Source organism: Atractosteus spatula, chromosome 2 (assembly GCF_055471065.1).
Source record: "Atractosteus spatula isolate fAtrSpa1 chromosome 2, fAtrSpa1.hap1, whole genome shotgun sequence".
Classification (NCBI taxonomy): Eukaryota; Metazoa; Chordata; class Actinopteri; order Semionotiformes; family Lepisosteidae; genus Atractosteus; species Atractosteus spatula.
Window position 1 is genome coordinate 8,265,708 of NC_142707.1, and position 18,851 is coordinate 8,284,558.

The 18,851-nt window shown below is 42.2% G+C and overlaps 1 protein-coding gene across 7 annotated transcripts; it reads right to left on the minus strand.

Moving 5' to 3' along the window:
* Positions 1-158: 158 nt before the first annotated feature.
* On the minus strand, positions 159-18,021 carry LOC148839130 (uncharacterized). Of its 7 annotated transcripts, none has more exons than XM_088909466.1 (17): positions 17,807-18,018; positions 16,448-16,501; positions 14,339-14,368; positions 13,816-13,848; positions 12,780-12,812; positions 12,539-12,571; positions 9,218-9,235; positions 8,863-8,898; positions 8,097-8,129; positions 7,977-8,000; positions 7,375-7,407; positions 6,527-6,541; positions 5,664-5,696; positions 3,960-3,992; positions 2,743-2,763; positions 1,634-1,663; positions 159-597 (listed from the first exon to the last, which is right to left on the minus strand). In XM_088909466.1, exons 1-17 carry the CDS (start codon positions 17,859-17,861, stop codon positions 584-586), a joined length of 528 nt encoding a protein of 175 aa, XP_088765592.1. In that variant the 5' UTR covers positions 17,862-18,018; the 3' UTR covers positions 159-583. The 7 variants fall into 7 exon arrangements, with proteins under 7 accessions (XP_088765592.1, XP_088765591.1, XP_088765595.1 ...); XM_088909465.1 differs by having other exon boundaries at positions 9,218-9,238; XM_088909469.1 differs by lacking the exon at positions 13,816-13,848 and having other exon boundaries at positions 9,218-9,238; positions 17,807-18,021.
* Between the last annotated feature and the right edge of the window lie 830 nt (positions 18,022-18,851).

Below are 18,851 nucleotides of genomic sequence, written 5' to 3' on the forward strand. Positions count from 1 at the left end.
ACCAGTGCCGAGGACTGGTTTAGGACTTACAAGTTCAGTGTGTTTTTATCACATGATGCCCTCTTTTATTCAGTAACTTAATCTCCAGTGGCCTTGGTTATCTGTGCCATGTGTAGTGCAAGATGTCTGCTGGCAAATTATTGAGCCTTAGATTTTCATTCATACTATAAGAGTATATTTTATTGTTTTTTGAAAATACAGATGCTGTTGCGTACTTTTAATCATTGTGTAAAAATAAAGTAAATGCAATAACAGTTTAAAGGGAGGTGGGAGTTGAAAATAAAATACATAGACCTTAATCTAGGCCTTTTTTATTCCTACTGTAGTGTATGGTGTTCAAGATGTCCATGATCTTGGGTCACTTGGCTCCTGGCAACAAAGCAAACTAGATGGGCCAATATACTGTAACCTAAGGTTTTACCTCTTTTTTTTTTTTGGGTAAGAACAAGATCACAAAGACGGGCATTAATCTCCCACTGATATCCCTTTATTCTTTTATTTTAAGCAATAAATTGTTCCTTTGATCCCCAAAAAAAGCATGCATGTGAGCATCGTTTTCCTCCAGTGGAAGATGTCTCCATTCTCATTCAAGATCAGCTGAGGAAGAAAAAGCGAGAGACTTGTTACTGCAAGTGTAAATCTGGTTATTGAAAGCTGTGCATGCTGAGGTACAGCGAGATTGCATGAAGCAAGAACGGCCTGCCTAGTTTAACCACCTGATTCTTCAGTGTTTCAAAAAGCCTGACAAAGGTCAGCCAAAAGAGAGCAGGACCTTGATCAGAAAGCTTCTGTGTCGTGGTAAAGGCTGCAGCAGTTATCCTCTGATTACTATACCATGAATAGAGCGCTTGTGCACCATGAAAATGGACAATTTGCTAAATAACCATATTTCTGAGAGGTGGGTGGAAATGAGAGAATACCCATAAAAATCACATGCAAACCCCACACAGAAGATACCCCAGCCTAGAATCCAACGCAGTGAGGAAGCAGCACTAACATTGTGCCCCTCTTGTCCTTACGGCCTGTGGATAGTTTTCAGATGAAGAGAAGATTTGACTTCTCTTTGGTTACTTTAGACCAATCGATTAACCACAGCTCCCATTCGTGAGGCCCAAAATCCAGCAGGTTTTCAAGGGTTCGTTCAATCAACACCTGAAGGCCTTTGTAAAGTGTTGCGTGAATTAGTCTAATTAGGCTAGCGATGAGCTCAGGTAGATCAGTAAAAGCAGAAGTGGAATGAAAATCCACAGGCAGTGTGGCCCACACTGGTGCATTAATCTCTCCTTTGTAGTTCTCGGTCATGAGCTAATCTGCTGTACCTCTCAATGGCAGAAGCATCCATCTCCCTTATTAATAATAAATATATTAAATCAAAAGCCTAAATAAAAAAACACTGGGTCATAAATATGCAAATCCCCTAATTCTGTGAGATGCACTAGATCTTTGATCCCATTAACTGATCTCATCTTTTGTCTTGAATAGCAGTGAAAGACAGACTTTTCAGGCACTGATCTCACTGACGCTCCAGGACCCGAACTGGAGACACCTGACCTCATGCATCCTCTACAGAACAGGGATTTAGCCCTTATGCAATCAAGCGGATCCGACATCAAGCGGATCGACGGCAACTTACTTTCCATTTCTTCTTCTTCCTGGGCTTTTCCTGTAAAATAAAAAAAGAACATCTTCTACTTAAATTCCCTTGGGATACCTTTTTTTTTACAAGATTCTCCGAGCACCTAGGCCTTTAAATGGCCCTTCTGCCATCGTGCACCACATTCAAGATTCCCTTGAATATTTACTGATTAGTCCCTTCACAGCTGTGCTGACTGCAACCTGTATTTGGTGTTGATACTGCTTTCCAAGACTGTTGAATTCACCTCAGGAACAGGTCAATCAGCTTGTTGTTTATTCTATCAGCTGATATTTTGAATACTCTCCTTTGCTTTGAAGGAGCGTAATGGGTGACTCATAAGCTTTGGTGCCAGTGGACTGCTGTCAGCTGATCATTGCTAAACGAGCGCTGGGAGCAGTATGCGAGACGCCGTTTGGATCACATGGCCCCAACGTATACCGCTGAACGCGATGCCGCAGAAACAGCAACGTGCCACCAATGTCATTTTCAACAGTGGTAGCGGCCAGCCAGCCAGCCCCCTGCAAACCCCATGCAAGCAATCCCCCAGATGTGCACAGTGGAAACAATCAGCTATGATATAGCACAGCACCCTGGTCCTGAGATTCAGATGTGTGGGCTGCACTGTCACGGCCTGAGCCAGCCAATGCAAGGCAGACTGGAACAGGATCTCACTTTCTGCTCCAATGCTCCAGGCAACTGAGGCAGATTTATTCATGACCCTTGACCCCTGGTCTCGCTCCCATAAAACTAAGATGAGGGAAAAATCTAAATTTTCGTTATGTTTCTTTTTCACCCCTGCGGGGTAGATCTTGGAGTCTCTAACTGAGCTTCTGTAAACTCAGCTGTCCCTAATTTCCTAACACTGTCCAGGTTCACAGTGACTGCGTGCATTAATCTCTTTGGATTACCAGATGGGAAGAATTTAGATCAGACGTTCTGTATTTATTGCAAAAGTGAAATAATGGGAAGCTGAAGCTTCCTTTTTTATCAAAGTGACACTGCAATAAACGCTTTACAGTTGTGAGCCACTTCTGAAACAGTACAAGTTCAAAACTGGACATATTGCATGAAGACTTGTGAAATACAGGTGGCTCCTAGGAACCTACCTCTCCTGTCCTCCTCGCTCTCTGAAAAGAAAGAAATCATCAATCAGATCACAGAGGGTAGAGTTTCTTCTAAAAATACTAGATTCCTCAGATTTAAAGGGGTTTAAGTAGGTTGTGCAGTGCCTTCAAAATCATTTCACAGGCAGGAGGAATGCATTCTCTAAATAATGACTACAAATAATGAAATCATATTCCTAACCAATGTGCCATTGAGCTGAAATTGCAGAAAACGGTCTTAATGTTGTTCTTAGCTTCTTAGTGTTTGCTTTTCTTCATGCTACGATATTCATCAAAGGCTTAAAATTACTCCAGGACTCTGCATTAATTGCTGTCTAGCTGCTTCAATTTTATACAAATGAATCTGAGAATCTTGAAAGTGTCTCTATGATTAGAGAGCTCCCTGTAGATTCTTAGTTGCCATTCTTCAGCTGACAGTTAATGCCGATGGGAGACTTGCTCCGTAGTAGAGATAGGCTTCGTAAACAGTTTTGACTGTGTTGCTAGGGGCTTACAATATGTCTTCCTGTTATTAACTGTTATTGAACAGTTTTGGCACCGATGGATAGTAAATCTCTTTTTATTTGTGGATGCCACCCAGCTCTGCAGTCTAGGTGTAACACACCTTCCCTTCTCTTGATTTAAATCATGGTTTGGAAGTCCCACTCATAAATCTTATCTCTTAGTATCCTCAGGACAGGGAATGGGCAATAATTAAAGCTTATTCTAAGGCATAGGCATATTTTTTTCATTGGGAACACAAGCTGAATTCCATCTACGTACGTCTATGTCAGGACCTGAACAGAAGGCTGAATAGAACAGTCAAAATCTCACAGTGACATTAGGGCCATAGAGATCCAGAGGAAAGAAACAGAAAGCAGTTGGGGTAGTAGGATAGTTTTGGAATCGGATAAGAAAAAATCTCTATACTGTGTTGAGTTATACACTGTGTATGTTTCTGTAACTTTGACAGAAATAAATAGAATATGATGGATTTGCATCTTTGATTTGTGAAAATGTACCCCCATCACACAGCTCTTAATATCCCCCAACTTAATTTGTGCTTGTTTGAGCACATATCCAGACCTTTCCTACACAGCATTACTGAGTTGTCTTGGATTTCTACATTGGCTGTTTTTGTCCTGTTATTTAAACATTTGCCCCTATTTTAACATCCTTGTAGCACGGAAACACAAGAAAATGGGGCGCAGGAGAGTCACCTTCTTCGATTGCTAAACCCTCAATCAGATCATCTGCAGAGAGAGAAGGCACAATTTCTTTTTACAAGAAGATCTCAGGTGTTCCCTCCTGTCAAAAAAAAGTGATGCTCGACAAGGTGGCTATTATTACAATGTAATGATTAAATGTACTTGGTTGATTAAATCTGATTTTCTGTATCAGATAACTATATGATTAAATTTGATTGGCTATATAAATGCAATTCATTCTCTAGGGAAAATAATCATTGTTCTGTGCCATATAGATAAAATCAAAAATTAGTAGTTGGGTTAGATGCTAATGAATGTGAGAGAGAGATGAGTAGGTATAAAGTATACTGTATAAAGTATGAACTGTGACTCTAGATAAGGGAACTATTATGAGGATGGAGTTTGTGACATATATAATGCATGTATTCGAGTGGAAGTGTTCGAGATTTAACACCCCAATCTTCCTCCTGAACTTCTATTATAAACACCATTAATTCCCAACACAGCATCACATATTCTAGAAAATGAGTGTAGTTTCAGAAGGAAGAAATCAATACTTTGTCTATTTATCAATTACACTTTCTTGGGCGTGACTTTTTTAGAATCCTCTTTGTTAAACTAAGTTAAAGATTATTTCTTTAAATGACCCATCATGCTAGGAAATGGAAAAGGCCTGCATCGCATGATGTGTCTTCCTGGATCGTTGCAGACTGAAGGTTAAGCACACACTGTCAGGCTAGATCCCCTCAGATAACTTCATGTAAGGCTGGGTTCTGCACGAGGCCAGCCTGCTCTGCTGACACTGAGCCCTGCCATTCCTGAGTGGCCATCTACAATAAGAGGCTAAAATATGGACAGGGCCATATCTGTTCAATAAATTCTGATTTATGTCAGGACTGGAGACTGCTGGGAAATCATGTGGGTTTTATTGCACAACAAGTAGAGAACTGTCATGAAAACAGCTTCATAAATGCAATTCATTTTCAAGGGAAAATAATCATTGTGCTGTGCCATATTTATGGTTCTATCACCTTAAATTTAAGAATCCCTTTAACATATTTGGCAAAAGTTCAATTATTGCTCACTATAAAACAAGAAATGTTAGGAAAGGGTTAGAAGAAGAATTAAAGTATAGTTAAAGCCTGCACTCATGAAAACGATGGAAGAACCATTTCTGGTTCTAAATGGCATGATTTTACCTTGTGTTATTAAATTGGGGTCTCAGTCTATTTATTGACTGAGCAGTCTCCAGTTAACACATTTATGCTTCAATTCTGTCATCAATCTAGACTGCTAACTAGAAAAAAACCCTAAATCATACTTCTTAAAGTACCACACTATGCCAGACAGACAATCTTAAAAATTGTACATACATACAGATCAGAGGTCAAAACATGAAAATGAAAAGCAAAAAATATTGTTTCCTTTTCTTTTCTGGGAGTGGCACATTGTGTAACCAAACCGTGCCCTAGTATTTGCTGTTGGAGAGAATAGTCATGTATTTATAATAAAAAGCTCTTGATATCATTTATATGGAGTTGTCTGCCACCAGACTCCTGCTCCTGCTTGATGTCCACTTGTGTGATAGATCACTTCTTGGGTGCCTTTTGTAAGTGTTGGGTGGGAAAAACTTTGTTTTTGTTTTGGATTTGGTTTGTTATGTTCAGAAACACTCAAAATAAATAGCAGTTTGTTCACAACAAAATGGTAACCTACCTAGATTGCCGAGGTCATCTGTTTCGATATTTTCTAAGGAGGAAAAAACAACAAATCAAAGTTGCACTGTCAGTTCCCGGTGCTACAAACAATGGATAGTCTTCACCAATTAGTTTTGTGAATTCCATATAAATAACCAATTATTTCCCATTTCCATTGGAATAACCAGTTGTTTTCATGTCTGAGCTTGTAGTTAACTGGGAATCTTTTTAAGTATTCAAAATTATGAACAGGAAAATTTAAAATAGGAGAGTGATACTGCACAGAGTCATGTCCTAAAGGCAAGTTCTTTTCACTTAGCTCAGCAAGAGCTGTCTGTCATCACATGTGCATTGACCCTTTGTTTCTCAGATCCTTATCATTTAACCCAGGGTGCCAGGGTAAAGATCAGCTCCTCTGCGCACAGTGATTTAGCAGCCTGGGAACACAAAGGCCACAGGGATTGAGCGTGTAACAAAATGTAGAACACTCTCCTTCTTCCTGGGTGATTTTTGAACATCCAGTGCAATAAATATGGGGAAACCTGGGTCACGTGGCCAGCATACAGTGTCGCCGTTTTGGTGATAAAGGCTGCAACACAAAGTTGAAGCTGTTTGGACGCATCAGGCTGTTTAAATACTATCACTACCTCAATAATAAGGAGGTGAATAAATCAAGCCATTCAATTCACCCTTGGACCACAAGAGTCAGCAGAACACGCTTGCGCAAGAGTATCGAGAGAACTTTCAAAACTGTATTCACTCACACACACAATACAGAACGAATGAGCCATCCCAGGCAGGGCAGACTTAAAAACACAAACAATTACACTGGACCCTAGTTTTACAATGAAAAACTAGACTTATAAATCCAGAGAGTCTTACCTCTTTTCTCAGAGGCTGTGAAAGAACAACAGGAAAGAGTGTGAGCTCAGGCAGCACATTTCTCGGAGGCACTGCTGTGACCTGCTATGGCTCAGTGGAGGCAGTGCACAGCTGCCTCTAGAGTCACTGTCCCAGGCCTACAAACATCTGGATCTCCTGCATACATCAGAAATCTGTCCCATATCTATGTCTCTTGGATCCTATTGCTGCTTATTAAATATACATATTTTGTCACAGTATTAAAATAAGCTGTCCTATTATAGCACTTTCAACATGTTTTAGAGAGTGCATTGCTGTATTTGATTTTTTAGTAACATTATGTATGTAAATATGTATTTTTTGTAGTAACTATGTATTATAAAGTACACTGCTGTGCAGAATGAGACAGGTTCAGAGCAGTGGCAGCCATACTCTGTCCTCTAGCCTCTCCCCCTGCCCCTCCCCCTGCCCCTCCCCTAGCCCCTCCTCTAGCCACTGCTCCAGCCTCTGCTCTAGTCTCTCTGCCAGCCCCTGCTCCAGCCCCTCCCCCAGCCCCTCCTCCAGCCTCTCCCCCAGCCTCTCCTCTAGTCTCTCCGCCAGCCCCTCCCCCAGCCCCTCCTCCAGCCTCTCCCCCAGCCTCTCCTCTAGTCTCTCCGCCAGCCCCTGCTCCAGCCCCTCCCCCAGCCCCTCCTCCAGCCCCTCCCCCAGCCTCTCCTCCAGCCTCTCCTCCAGCCTCTCCTCTAGCCTCTCCCCCAGACCCTATCCTTGCCCTGGCCAGGGTACACCATGCGTTCCTCATGGTCACATAAATACACATAGAGCATGACCATTTTCCTTTGAGCCCAGGTGGGTTTACACCTCAAACTCACCTAGATTTTCCACCTCCTCTTCCTCTGTATGCTCTGTAAAGATAGCAGGAGAGCTATGTGTGAGTATTGATTTTTTTACGAGAGAGAGTTGGTGGGGTACAAATGTGACTCTTTTCAAGGTAACGTGTTAGCCCTGCAAAGTCAGGTCTTTTGCTCTTTATACTGAACAAACATTGAGCTGTATCTTCCAAATTCCAGTGGCAGAATGTTTATTCAGCTTAACCTCTTATGTGCAGAACATAAGTGCCTGAGCTGGCCTCATCCTGTTGTATGCTGAATCTGAAGCATTCACACATTTTTATAACATGTATTTATAATAGCTGTTTCCACACAGAACCTTTGTATACCACAATAATTAACAGCACTGAAGGCTTCAATTTCAAATACCGCCCAACTTCATTTTAAACAAATGTGCAAAGCTTACTGTAATATTTTATGTTTAATAAAACATCTGTTTAGTTTTATTTCTTTTCACTTCCCGTGTGAAATTCTGACACTTGGCCAGGTTTTTAACGTCAGGGTGTTCAGATCTCCGGGGTGTGTGTCACATCAACCACTTATCTTTCCGGCTCTGCTTTGCAGAAAGGAACTGTGTGGCCTACCTCTCTCGGCTCCCTCCTGGCTCTCTGGAACACAAACACACACACACACCAGGAATTACACCAGGCAAGCTGGCACTGCATGCTACAGGTGGAAAAACACGCTTAATGCTTCCAGCCTACCTGTATCGTCTTCCTCTGCTTCAGTTTTTAATCCTGGAAAATAAAACCATGAAGAAGCACCATTACAAAGTCCAGAGTCCAATTAGATTGAGAGCGTGTGATCTGGGCACTGTTTTTCTGTTTCTCCACAGCAGTACGGTATGGTTTTACTTCCATCCAGTCATTTTCTAGCCACTTTATCCAAATCAGAGTCGCAAGGGAGCTGGAGCCTATCCCAGCAAGCAATGGGAGCAAAGCAGGATACACCCTGGATGGGACGTCAGTCCATCGCAAACACACACAGACACAAACACAGACTCACGCCAGGGCCAATCTTCCCCAGAGCCTAGTTAACCCACCAGCAAGTCTTGGGACTGCGGGATGACAGCTGAGCACTCTAAAGAGACCCACATGAACACAGGGAAAACTTACAAACTCCATGCTGATAAGCATCCCAGGAATTGGGCCAAGAGCTGCAAGGCAGCAATGCCAACCACTGTGCTGCTATTCCACCCACTGGAATTTTACTGCAAAAGCACTTAATTATACTCCAGTGCTTTCCTACAAATGTAATGTAATTCTGACCTTTACTGCACTGAATCTTCCTTCTCCTTGCACTGTTTATCCAGGAATGTATTGTATGTACTTCTGTCTGTAAACTTTGTCTATCAGTTTCCACCTGCTCAGCAAAAACTATACATAGAAAGACCACTCTAAATAGAGCTCAACCCCACATTAATCACTCAATGAAACGCCAGAAAAACAGGCTTCACACCTCATTACTTACCTACATTCTCCTCTAACTCCTCCTCATCTTCCACTTCTACGAAAAAAAGAAGAAAATGATGCCAGCACTGTTAGCTATTTGTTAATATAACAAGATACTACAGGGGGGAAAAAAACTCATCAGCTGGATTAGGCACTAACTGCGTAAGAGTTTGTCACAAAAGTGCCAGCGTCTGAGCTTACTAAAGCAAGGGTTCAGACAGATCACTGGGGAAGTCTGCTAGCTGCAGTGCATGCAGTACTTCATGAAGCTGTTGTATACTGCCCTCTTCCTCTTTTCTTCTTCTTCTGTTTAGCAAAAGCAGTAAGAAGAATTCAGGCCAGAAGAATATACAGTATGTAAAAGACCTCCTTACCCCTTGCAGCACTGTCATCTTCTGGGAAAAGAAAGAACGAGAAGTGTCATCTTGCACGAATGGGAGGACATGTTTTAAATTGTACCATGGAGCGCTGTGTATCAAGGGCTCTTCCAGGCCAGGGGCAGCACTGCACACAATTTAGTTGTGAGAAAGTTTCTTAAAGTTTTATTCTGGCTTATTTAATGTGAGGATTTTTGGGGGATATATTATGTTTGGGAAACAGGATTATTTCATTTGGAAGCCTATGGGATTTCTGGTATACAGTACCTGCTGAGCCTTACATTCGTAACAGCTAAGCTCAGGCAGTACCCTTCTGCCGATCTAACCTCTGCATGTCCCTTTTGGTAGAAGGTAGACAGCCATCATCTGAGCCAAGATTTCAACCCACAGCCTTACAGTTAAGAATACAGAACCTTAACCACTACGCTACACATCTATTTTAATTCTGAGACTCTTTTTTGGGGGGTTTCAATGAATTGCACAGAGCACCACATAAAATAAATGTATTATCTGAATACAGAATTGGAGCAAGAGCTTTTCACTAACGGTGTGAACTTGTATTTCACCTCTCAACGTCACACGCTAACCTTCTTGTGCTTTCTGGAGGTTCGTTCCCAGCAAAACGAAGAGATTACGACACCGCTGGATCGTAATGTTCCCAAACGGTTTCATGGAAGGGTATTGATAAATCCCTCCGTCTGTGTAGCGGCTAGACAGCGCGGCTACTGACCAGATAGCAGCGTGTTACTGCGATACAGAAACCACCTCATAGGCTCAGTATTCGAAAAACACCGCTCTTTCGTCTCTGCTTTCTACTCGTAGGTTCAACTGTTTGTTATTTGGCTCGCTGCAATCTCTGGTTTGGTTTCACAAGGGTCGCAGAATGCTCTCTAGAGTTTGTGGAGTTCAGCCGTTTGGCCAGTCTCCCCGAGGGCAGCTGGGACTGTTTTAAATCTGATTCCCTGACCGATTTCTTCCCAGTCCGGCCTTGGCACCGAGTGGATTCACGCAACAGGACACGCACATCACGCGTCTGGCGGTCTCTACTTAACCCGTTACGGTTTCCGACAGACATCCGCATAATCACAGGCTCTGACCGGGCAGAGCAGGATTTTCACGGCTTGGATTCATTTTATCTTTTATTACTCAGATACCTCCTTTTTCACAATTTCTGAAAAAGACGTAATCAGATGCTTGGCAATATACCAGTTTGACACTGACATACTCAGCACCTCATTTCTCTATGGAAATATCACAATATCTATTTTCAGTGCGAAAAGCTTCCGTTCCTATCAATATCATTAAAATTTTGATATATCCATGTTTCTTAGGGAATAACGCTAATAACGTAAACGTTTTAAATGAAATGTAATAAAAATAGAAACAAGACATTGTAAAAATGTAACGTTTATAAATATCATAAAGTATAAACCTACATTTCCATCTAAATTTAATATTTTATGACTGGTTAAAATATACCTAGAGATTAGCAGCAAAGCTTTTCAAAACTGTTGCAGAATTCACGTTGTTGTACGGGAGATTATTAGTTGTTAATTGTAAATAGCTGGCACAGATATATTAAATACTTGGTTATGCCTTTTTTTAAATACACAAGTAACCCGAACTAAGTGACTGAAATTAGGTCAATTGTGAAAAACAAGAGTAGAGTGTCTGGCAATGGGCTGCGTTATGGCTGCTGCAAGGCGTGCTCTTCTATCGAAGTGGTTTTGTCTCCATCTAGCGGCGACATTTTGAGCATGGCAATGTGTTTGACAAAAGCACCCGAACAGGATAGAAGGATAAGTAGGACAATACGGTCCCGCAGAGAGTCAACGGAAGTGATGGCTGGAGTTAATTAGAACACAGCTAGGATCAGATGTGTAGCTCTTTTGCATTTCTATTGGTCCTTGATACAGAACGATTCTTGTGTCTTTAAATTGCGAAAAATAAGTATTTCAACAGCAACCTTGAATCAGATGACAAACGCCTTTCTGATATCGAGAGCGCACAAGTGGTTTTCACTTAAAAAGGCACAGAGGCCCGCAGAGAACGCGTGTCTCTGTAAAAAGCCAAGTGCGTTTGAGTGCACTTGCAGCCAACGAGCAAGGTGAAAGCCTCTTCCACACTCTCCCCCTCGGGACTGCCCTCGGCTGCAACGCAGCAACAGCTGCCCTTGTCGTCTCTGAAACCGATTAACGATTCCGCGTTTTGAAGCGAGCCTCCTGCCTCAGATAATCTGCCTGATAAGAGCATTAAGCCGCAGGCAGCAGCAGACACCGCCGCGTCACCCTGAATTGAGGAGCGGTTGTTGGAGTGATTCCTCTGGCGGGCGGCATCTCGTCCTCGCTCGCTGGCTCGCTGCAAGCCTCCTACTGACCCGACACAGCTTATGTGCTTGTAAATATAAAACGCATATATGTAACACGGGCGACACCGCGGCGCCATGGTTAGCGTTGCTGTCTTGCTGCACTGGGTTCAGTCCTGGGCATGGGGTGCTGTCTGTGTGGAGTCTGTATGCCCCCCCTGTTTTCACGTGCTCTGGTTTCCTGTGTGTGTCTGTGTGTGCCCTACGATGGACTGTTGTCCCCTCCAGCGTGTACCCTGCCCTTTGCTTGCAGAGATAGGCTCCAGCTCGTGACCCCTAACTGGTCAGAAAATGAATGGATGGATGGGAAGATAATATACACAAAGTCCTAAAGGGAGTTTTAGTCCTGTTATTAATTTCATCACTTTGACATCTTGAATAGTAGGGAAGAGCTAAGTTTCAAGCTCATACCCCAATTCATTTATCCAGATGAATGATCCTCAAAAATCCCAGGGCACTTCTCGAAAACAATAGGGGTGTGAACCCCAGTGTCCTGGGCAAATTTCATAGTTCATCATTCATATCACTATTCTCCTCCCCACTGGGGAGCTGGTGTGTGGTGAGTGTACTGGCTCACTATGGCTGCCGTTGCATCATCCAGGTGGGGCTACAAATTGGTCGTGGTGGAGGGGAGTCCCCATTACTGTTTTGAGTGGAGTGTCCGTATAATTATTATTGCTGTTAATAATAATAATCACTCTCAAACCACAGTTTTGATACTAGCCTATCAGCTGTATGAGGAAGGTCACATGTTCTGCACTGCAGCTCAAAGTTAGAAGTTAATGCACTGGCATAGAGTCAGAGCAGCTTCACACATGCTGAAGTCCAGGACATCTGTAAACACAGTACTGCAACTCAAGGGAAGGAACGCAAAGAGCTTCCTCACCGCAAACAGATGCAAACTAGAAATTAGCACACGATGGAAATTTGGAAATTAGTCAGGTAGAAATTACCTGAGTTTTGGGCATCCTCCATGGCCTGATCCTCTGTAAAAGGAGAGAAAATTATTTGTGTTTATTTACTTATTGTTGTTTTCTATTTAAAGTCCAATATTTAATGCAAATACTTTCAGTGTTACAGGCAATTGAAACACAGTACTGCAACGCAAGGGAAGTCATGCAAAAAAACCTTACACCACACACAGGGGCAAACCAGAAATTAATCCACAATGGAAGTTAATCAGATAGAAATTACCTAAGTTTTGGGCATCCTCCAAGGCCTGATCCTCTGTAATAGAAGAGAAAATGATTTGTATTTATTGTACGTGCTTATCATTCTTTTCTATTTGATGTCCAATATTTTGCCCCTGACTGCGAATACTTTTAGTGTTACAGGGAATGAATCACACTTGATTACTTTCTCTGAAGACAGAAACATTGCCTGAAGGATGCACAGTCCATTGCAGTGCATCTTATATTCTTGTTCTTATCCTGATAAGAAAAGATAAGATCACATTATTGGCCAGATACAATTTTTGGTATTAGGAATTTGTGTTGTCACATACCCCAACTTGCGCTCCATGAGACACACAGACAGGGAGAGGAGCTTGGGGTCAGAGCACAGGGTCAGCTGTTTATACAGCACCCCAGAGCAGTTGGGGTTAAGGGCCTTGCTCAGGGGCCCAATGGAATAGGATTCCTTTGCCGGCCACAGGATACAAACCAGCAAGCTTCCAGCTACGGGTGTAGATCCTTAACCACAGAGCCACCACACCACACCGAAAAAAAGGTATGCTTTCGTTTGCCTTGAGTTTCTCCCTCTCTCTCAGAGCCACCACGTGCCCCTGGGTTCCATTGAGAGACAGCAGTTGGTTGACAGTGGCTCCTGCGGCCTCCTGCGTCTCTGTGGAGGGCCTTGGCAGGACGCCCGCCTGCCTGTGAGTCAGTCTGGATCAGACTGAGCTTCTCGGAGAGGGAGGGGCGGATCGGGTCTGTTCCAGTGAGCATGGAGCTGCCTGTTAGCGTCTCAAAAGCCTGCAAGGATGGCAAGTCCAGCTCACCACCCGACTCGCCATCTTGCAGGTTGACCTGATGTGGCTCTGTGGTATACTGCATTGTTAAAACAAAAACTTTTTCAAAGGCAAACTAACAACTCATCCTTCTTGAGAGCAAGGTGACCCGGAGCATGGCAATGCCCAAGCTTTGTTGTGTTGTAAGTGCAATAGTACGATATACAAAAACATTCTCAGCCTACTGGTTCCTAACGATGAAAACGATTGTCTCTGTCTCACCTTCAATTGACTCATCGTCATAATCCAGCTCGTCTGGAAACAAAGAGGTCAAAGGGCTTTACTGTCAGAAAACCTTTTGTATGAGGTTCTAGGAAAGTTCTATGATTATGCAGCAGTGCTGAAATCGAGACAGGTTTGCCAGTAGAAATGCGAGAAATGCTCAGAAAGTATATGGCGTTTTAGAATTAGCAGAATTAGAAAACAATGTTTGTTTGGCTTGATGGCAGTCTGTGAATGCCAAAACACATATTGCATTGAACGAAAACAATGGCATTGATTCTCATCGGTCATTTGCTGTTTTTTCACACAGAATTCCCACATTCCCTTCCCAGAATTCCCTACCAGACTGGCAGAAGACAGAGAAGGTCAAGAAATGTCTACCAGCCACCCCTCCCTCTGCGTTCAGGAAACCCAAAGGTGTAGTGGGACACTGACACGGGCAGAGACAGAGAGCAGCAAGCAAGAAAGTGGCCAAGCCCCGAATCAGACAGGGATCACAGGGTTTTGGGGTGTAAGATCGTACCTCTCTTCTGCAGGTCATTCACATCTTCTTCTGGAAAACAAGGAATGAGAGTCAACGCGCAGCCCAATGTGTGACATTATTATTGGGGTCCTATAAGCTTATTGTAGAAGTGCATTCAAAACAGACAACAGGCGACAAGGGTTTTGGGAGTGTGGAACAAGCAACTCAGCCACCTTGTTAAAACACATACCCTGGCTTCTTTCAGGAAACAGCTGGATGAGATCTTTAATCAATTAACTACTGAACTACTACATTACACTAAATTATTAGCCTCAGTTTTATTTAGCATCAACTAAAGTTGTGGAAATGAACCCCAGTACAGTAGCTATCAATGGTTTGCTTGTATGGAAATAAAGTCAGCATAAGCTTTACTTTCTATTAAGTGCCAGGGTTCCTGAAAGAGGTGAGCTCCTACGCGAAGCCATGAGGAAGGGAGCTCAAGCAAAAGTAAATCCAATATTCCAGATCCAAGTCGTTAGGCAAGAGCGAAGCCGAACTAGGAGAACGAGGTCGGGGGGGGTCAAAGGAGACAGGTCGAGAATAGCAGCGCGCACACGAGAAAGCTGTGGAAGACTTCTCAATAGTGAGCGCAGGTCAGCCGGTGAAGAGTGTTTAAATACTGAAGAGAGAGAGACGTGGTTGGATAATTAGCTCCTGGATGAGCGTGTGTGGAATCTAGTACACGTGGGAATGCCAGGGCGCTTATGAGAGAAGGTAGGAGTTGTGACACTAACTACCAAACAAGCTCATGGCCCCCTCTTTATTTGTAAGCTTGGAGCAATACTCTGCAACCCATACTCTATGTGGGTATTGTGGAATGCTTTTTTAGGGTATAAAAGTCTGTTCACATTAGAAAAAGGATGCATTCTTAGTTCACTTAGAACATATGTTTGCCTCTTCCTCAATGTCTACACTCTGTTACTTTGTTCAGATGGGAACCCTCTGCTGCATTGGTCTCGAACCCTGGTCCAGGGTTTAACCCTGACCAGAAGGTTTTATAGGTCCTCTTTTTAATCATCAATCTGTCCTCTGATCAGTTAAAAAAAAGTGATTTGTAAAATTGAGTAAATGTATTCATTAATTAGGAAATAAAATCACCCTTCTGTCCTGGAGTATCATGGTTTCCTTGCCTTATTGATCAATAACTTACACGTGTTCCTAATAAAACAGGACGGGAGATTTAGGATGACATGGAGAACTAACTGGACTGGGGCTTCTTCTAGGACAGGAAATCCACAGCTCTACTAGATCAGACTCAACAAGGAATATTTTCAGTATTTTCATGTTATTAATGTAAACAGCCTAATCCAGAAAGAAACTCAAGTTCATTTATTTTTCTGAGAATAATTCAGGCAGAGAACTTACACAGCTGTTAGAGTAAGCAAGCAATTACACAGGATATAACACCTAGCAGAACAAACATCTGTACAGTATATACTGTATGAAAACAAGGAAACTAATATAAAACAGATTTCTTCTGTGAATGCTGATGATAAAGGGGATTTGTTTATTAATGTGCTTCAATTCAGAAAAGGAGAACAGTAAATGGTCTATTAGCAATACAGACTAACACTGTTGCCTTCATCTCTTTCAATGGTTTCTGAATAAAGGAACATAAATAAATACCCTGAATTTTGATTTATATTGAAAACATCTCATTGAGATTAAAATACACTTTTTCGTTAATGTTATTGCTTAGTAAAATTATACATTTTTATAAAGTGAATAATGCCTTTATTGGCCTAACTAGTAAAGAGATGAAAACAGTCAATGTACAATTTTATTTATAACCTTTCCGTTATACGATATTCAACAGTACGGCGGTTACAGAATCGATGCTCTGTGAGCCTGTGGTTTTTCTTTTAACCACCAGGTGTCCTGTTGTCTCAGTAATTTCAAAAAAATAAATGGTAACGGCCCAAGATGTAACATTATTACAGGTCTCGGGCACAGAGCAAATATACGTGAATTAACACAAGGAAACCCGAATTCGTCTGGGAAACCTTTAATTTAAAATAATGTAGGATACTGGCCTTCTCAAATAATACGATGGAGACGGGTACCCGATGTTTTCAATTACGGAGGCAACGTGAAATACAAAAACATTACCCTTTTTACTGATTTCTTCACTTATTTCCTCTGATGCCAAGGACAGTGCGGTTGCTGAAAAAAGAAAGACGATTATTACAGGACACGTAAGACGCTGAGATCGTGTTGCCATAATGTGTACTTAGGAAAGAACCGTGATAATTAGGTAACCTCCAAGTTCTATGGGATTTGTAAAGGAACGACGAAGGTGAATCCCATGGTGACAAATAGGAAAAGCACTAGGTATGGACTGCTGAGCGAGGTCCAACACACCTCAGGAAGAGAGCAAAACTACAACCGTTTCGCGTCACGCTGGTCTTTCATATTTTGATAAAAACGCTTCGACCGTGGTTTCATTTCTCAGATACCACCACCTGTAATACCGCTAACGGTGCGTTATTATGTTAACAATAAATACAAACCAAACTAACAGTGGACCCCATTATTGTTCGTCTATGTGATGTTACTGTATGTAGTTATCCGACACATTCCCAAAGCGACTCATGCTTGGACCCATGTATACAACTATTTATACACTGTTTAGTGGAAAGATGCAGGAGAAATACTTTCCTTCAGAGTAGAACAGCATTGTTTCATCTGGAATATATACAGTGGGAACCTACAACCTTCCCAAGAACCCAGAACCCAGAATTTTCTATTGAAAATGTTATTCACACATTAATATCATCCCTTGGAAATCTATCAGCACTTTCAACAAAACATGAAAACCGCACAAAAACATCGAACAGTTTAACAACAGGAGAGACACCGGTAAAGAAATTGTTTTCTAAACATTTAACTGTAAATACCTCTTAATAGAGCATTTACCTCTTTTCTAAAAGATCTACAGCTTTCTTTAAATATCAACACTGCAGAATAAATTCGGAACAAATTTTATTGATAAATTAACTTTCTCAGAGACTGTAACGTACTGCACTATTAAGATTTTTTTAATCAATATCGGATGCATGGCACCAGAAATTCGTTAGGAGGCTGTCTGTACACGCTTCCTTTCTGTTCTCCTGTTCGGTTACGAACAAAGCATCACATTAGTGTTGGAATGCCCTAGCATGCCCAATTCAAGAATTTACAGACAATTATACGGAAAATCATAATCTAATATTAACTGACAACCTAATGATAATACCGCTGCAAAAAATAATCTATTTACCAGAGCTGAGGAAGGCTCAAATAAACGAGCTCCGTTAAAAAAAAATGGTACTGTGAACTTAAAAGAAAGTGGTCGGTACATAAATTCTTAGAAAGTGCTTGATTTCCTTCGGTCATCTAAAAAATAAAGGTGGTATTCCGACATAGCATTTCTATGAAGTATTTGTCTTCTTTAATTTACTCGAGAGAGAAAAATAGAAGTGTCCCTACCCGTTTTAAGTCCGGCAACAGCTAGGACCAGGACTACAGCGATGTGGAGTCTCATCTCGGACAGCGGGCTGTGTTTTGGTTTTTTTTGCAGGTGCTGCTCTGAACAATAAGGTCTGTTCTTGCGCGGCGGTGGCTATATATCGGCAATTCTCCGTCTAATTTGCATGGACAGACAGTGGGTTTTATCGTCCTCCCGGCCTCCTATACCTGACAGCACAGTCCCGTGCTCTTGGGGCCACACAGTCGATCCATTCTTCGCGGGCTCAATGGGACCTTTTGTGCCGCCGGTCCAAGGCCCGCTCTGTCATCAGATGGGCCGTTATATTTTGGCATGACGTGGGCAGTGCACTGAGCCCGTGCGAGTGGGCGACATCTTTGGGGAATAATTTGGCAAGGAGTTGCTTCCGATCAAGCTTGGGGGGGTTAATTAGCTAATGAATATGCTTTTTTATACATCCTTTCTAAAACACACACACGACCCCCGTGTCTGTCATTGTAGGTGTGCGTTTGCAATGAGTCAGTTCTCTTAGGACTGAAGGTTCAGGCCCAAACACGGTGTTTGTAGGGACTGTAGACTCAGAGAAGAGTGTCGACGAAGACGAGTGAGAAAACGTGAGGCGTCACCCGCTTGCCTTAAAATAACTCTCCTACAACGAGAACGAAATCGAACTTGATCTGATTAAACGCCGTTGTGATAAATCAACCCAAAGACCTGTCAGACACACAAAAAAATGGCTGCTAGAATAAAGGGCATTATTTTCCATCTATAGGAATTTATTTATCGTCCCCTCAGGAAAATCGCTTTAAAAAAATTCAGCACATAAAAATCTAGGTCTAGGTTTAAGTGGATCCCTTTTCGAACATTAATGTTAATAATTAGCTAAGGGTTTCTACAGAAATGTCCAATTTGCGACATGTACAGGTTATTTTCATAACGGTTTCTGTAAAACTAGGTAAGTAAAAGGTGTCAGTTGCACTCCAGTCACCAGTTAGAAAGAGTTGCGCACTTTTAAAACGGACTGAGCTCTTGTTCTGCTGTAACGCT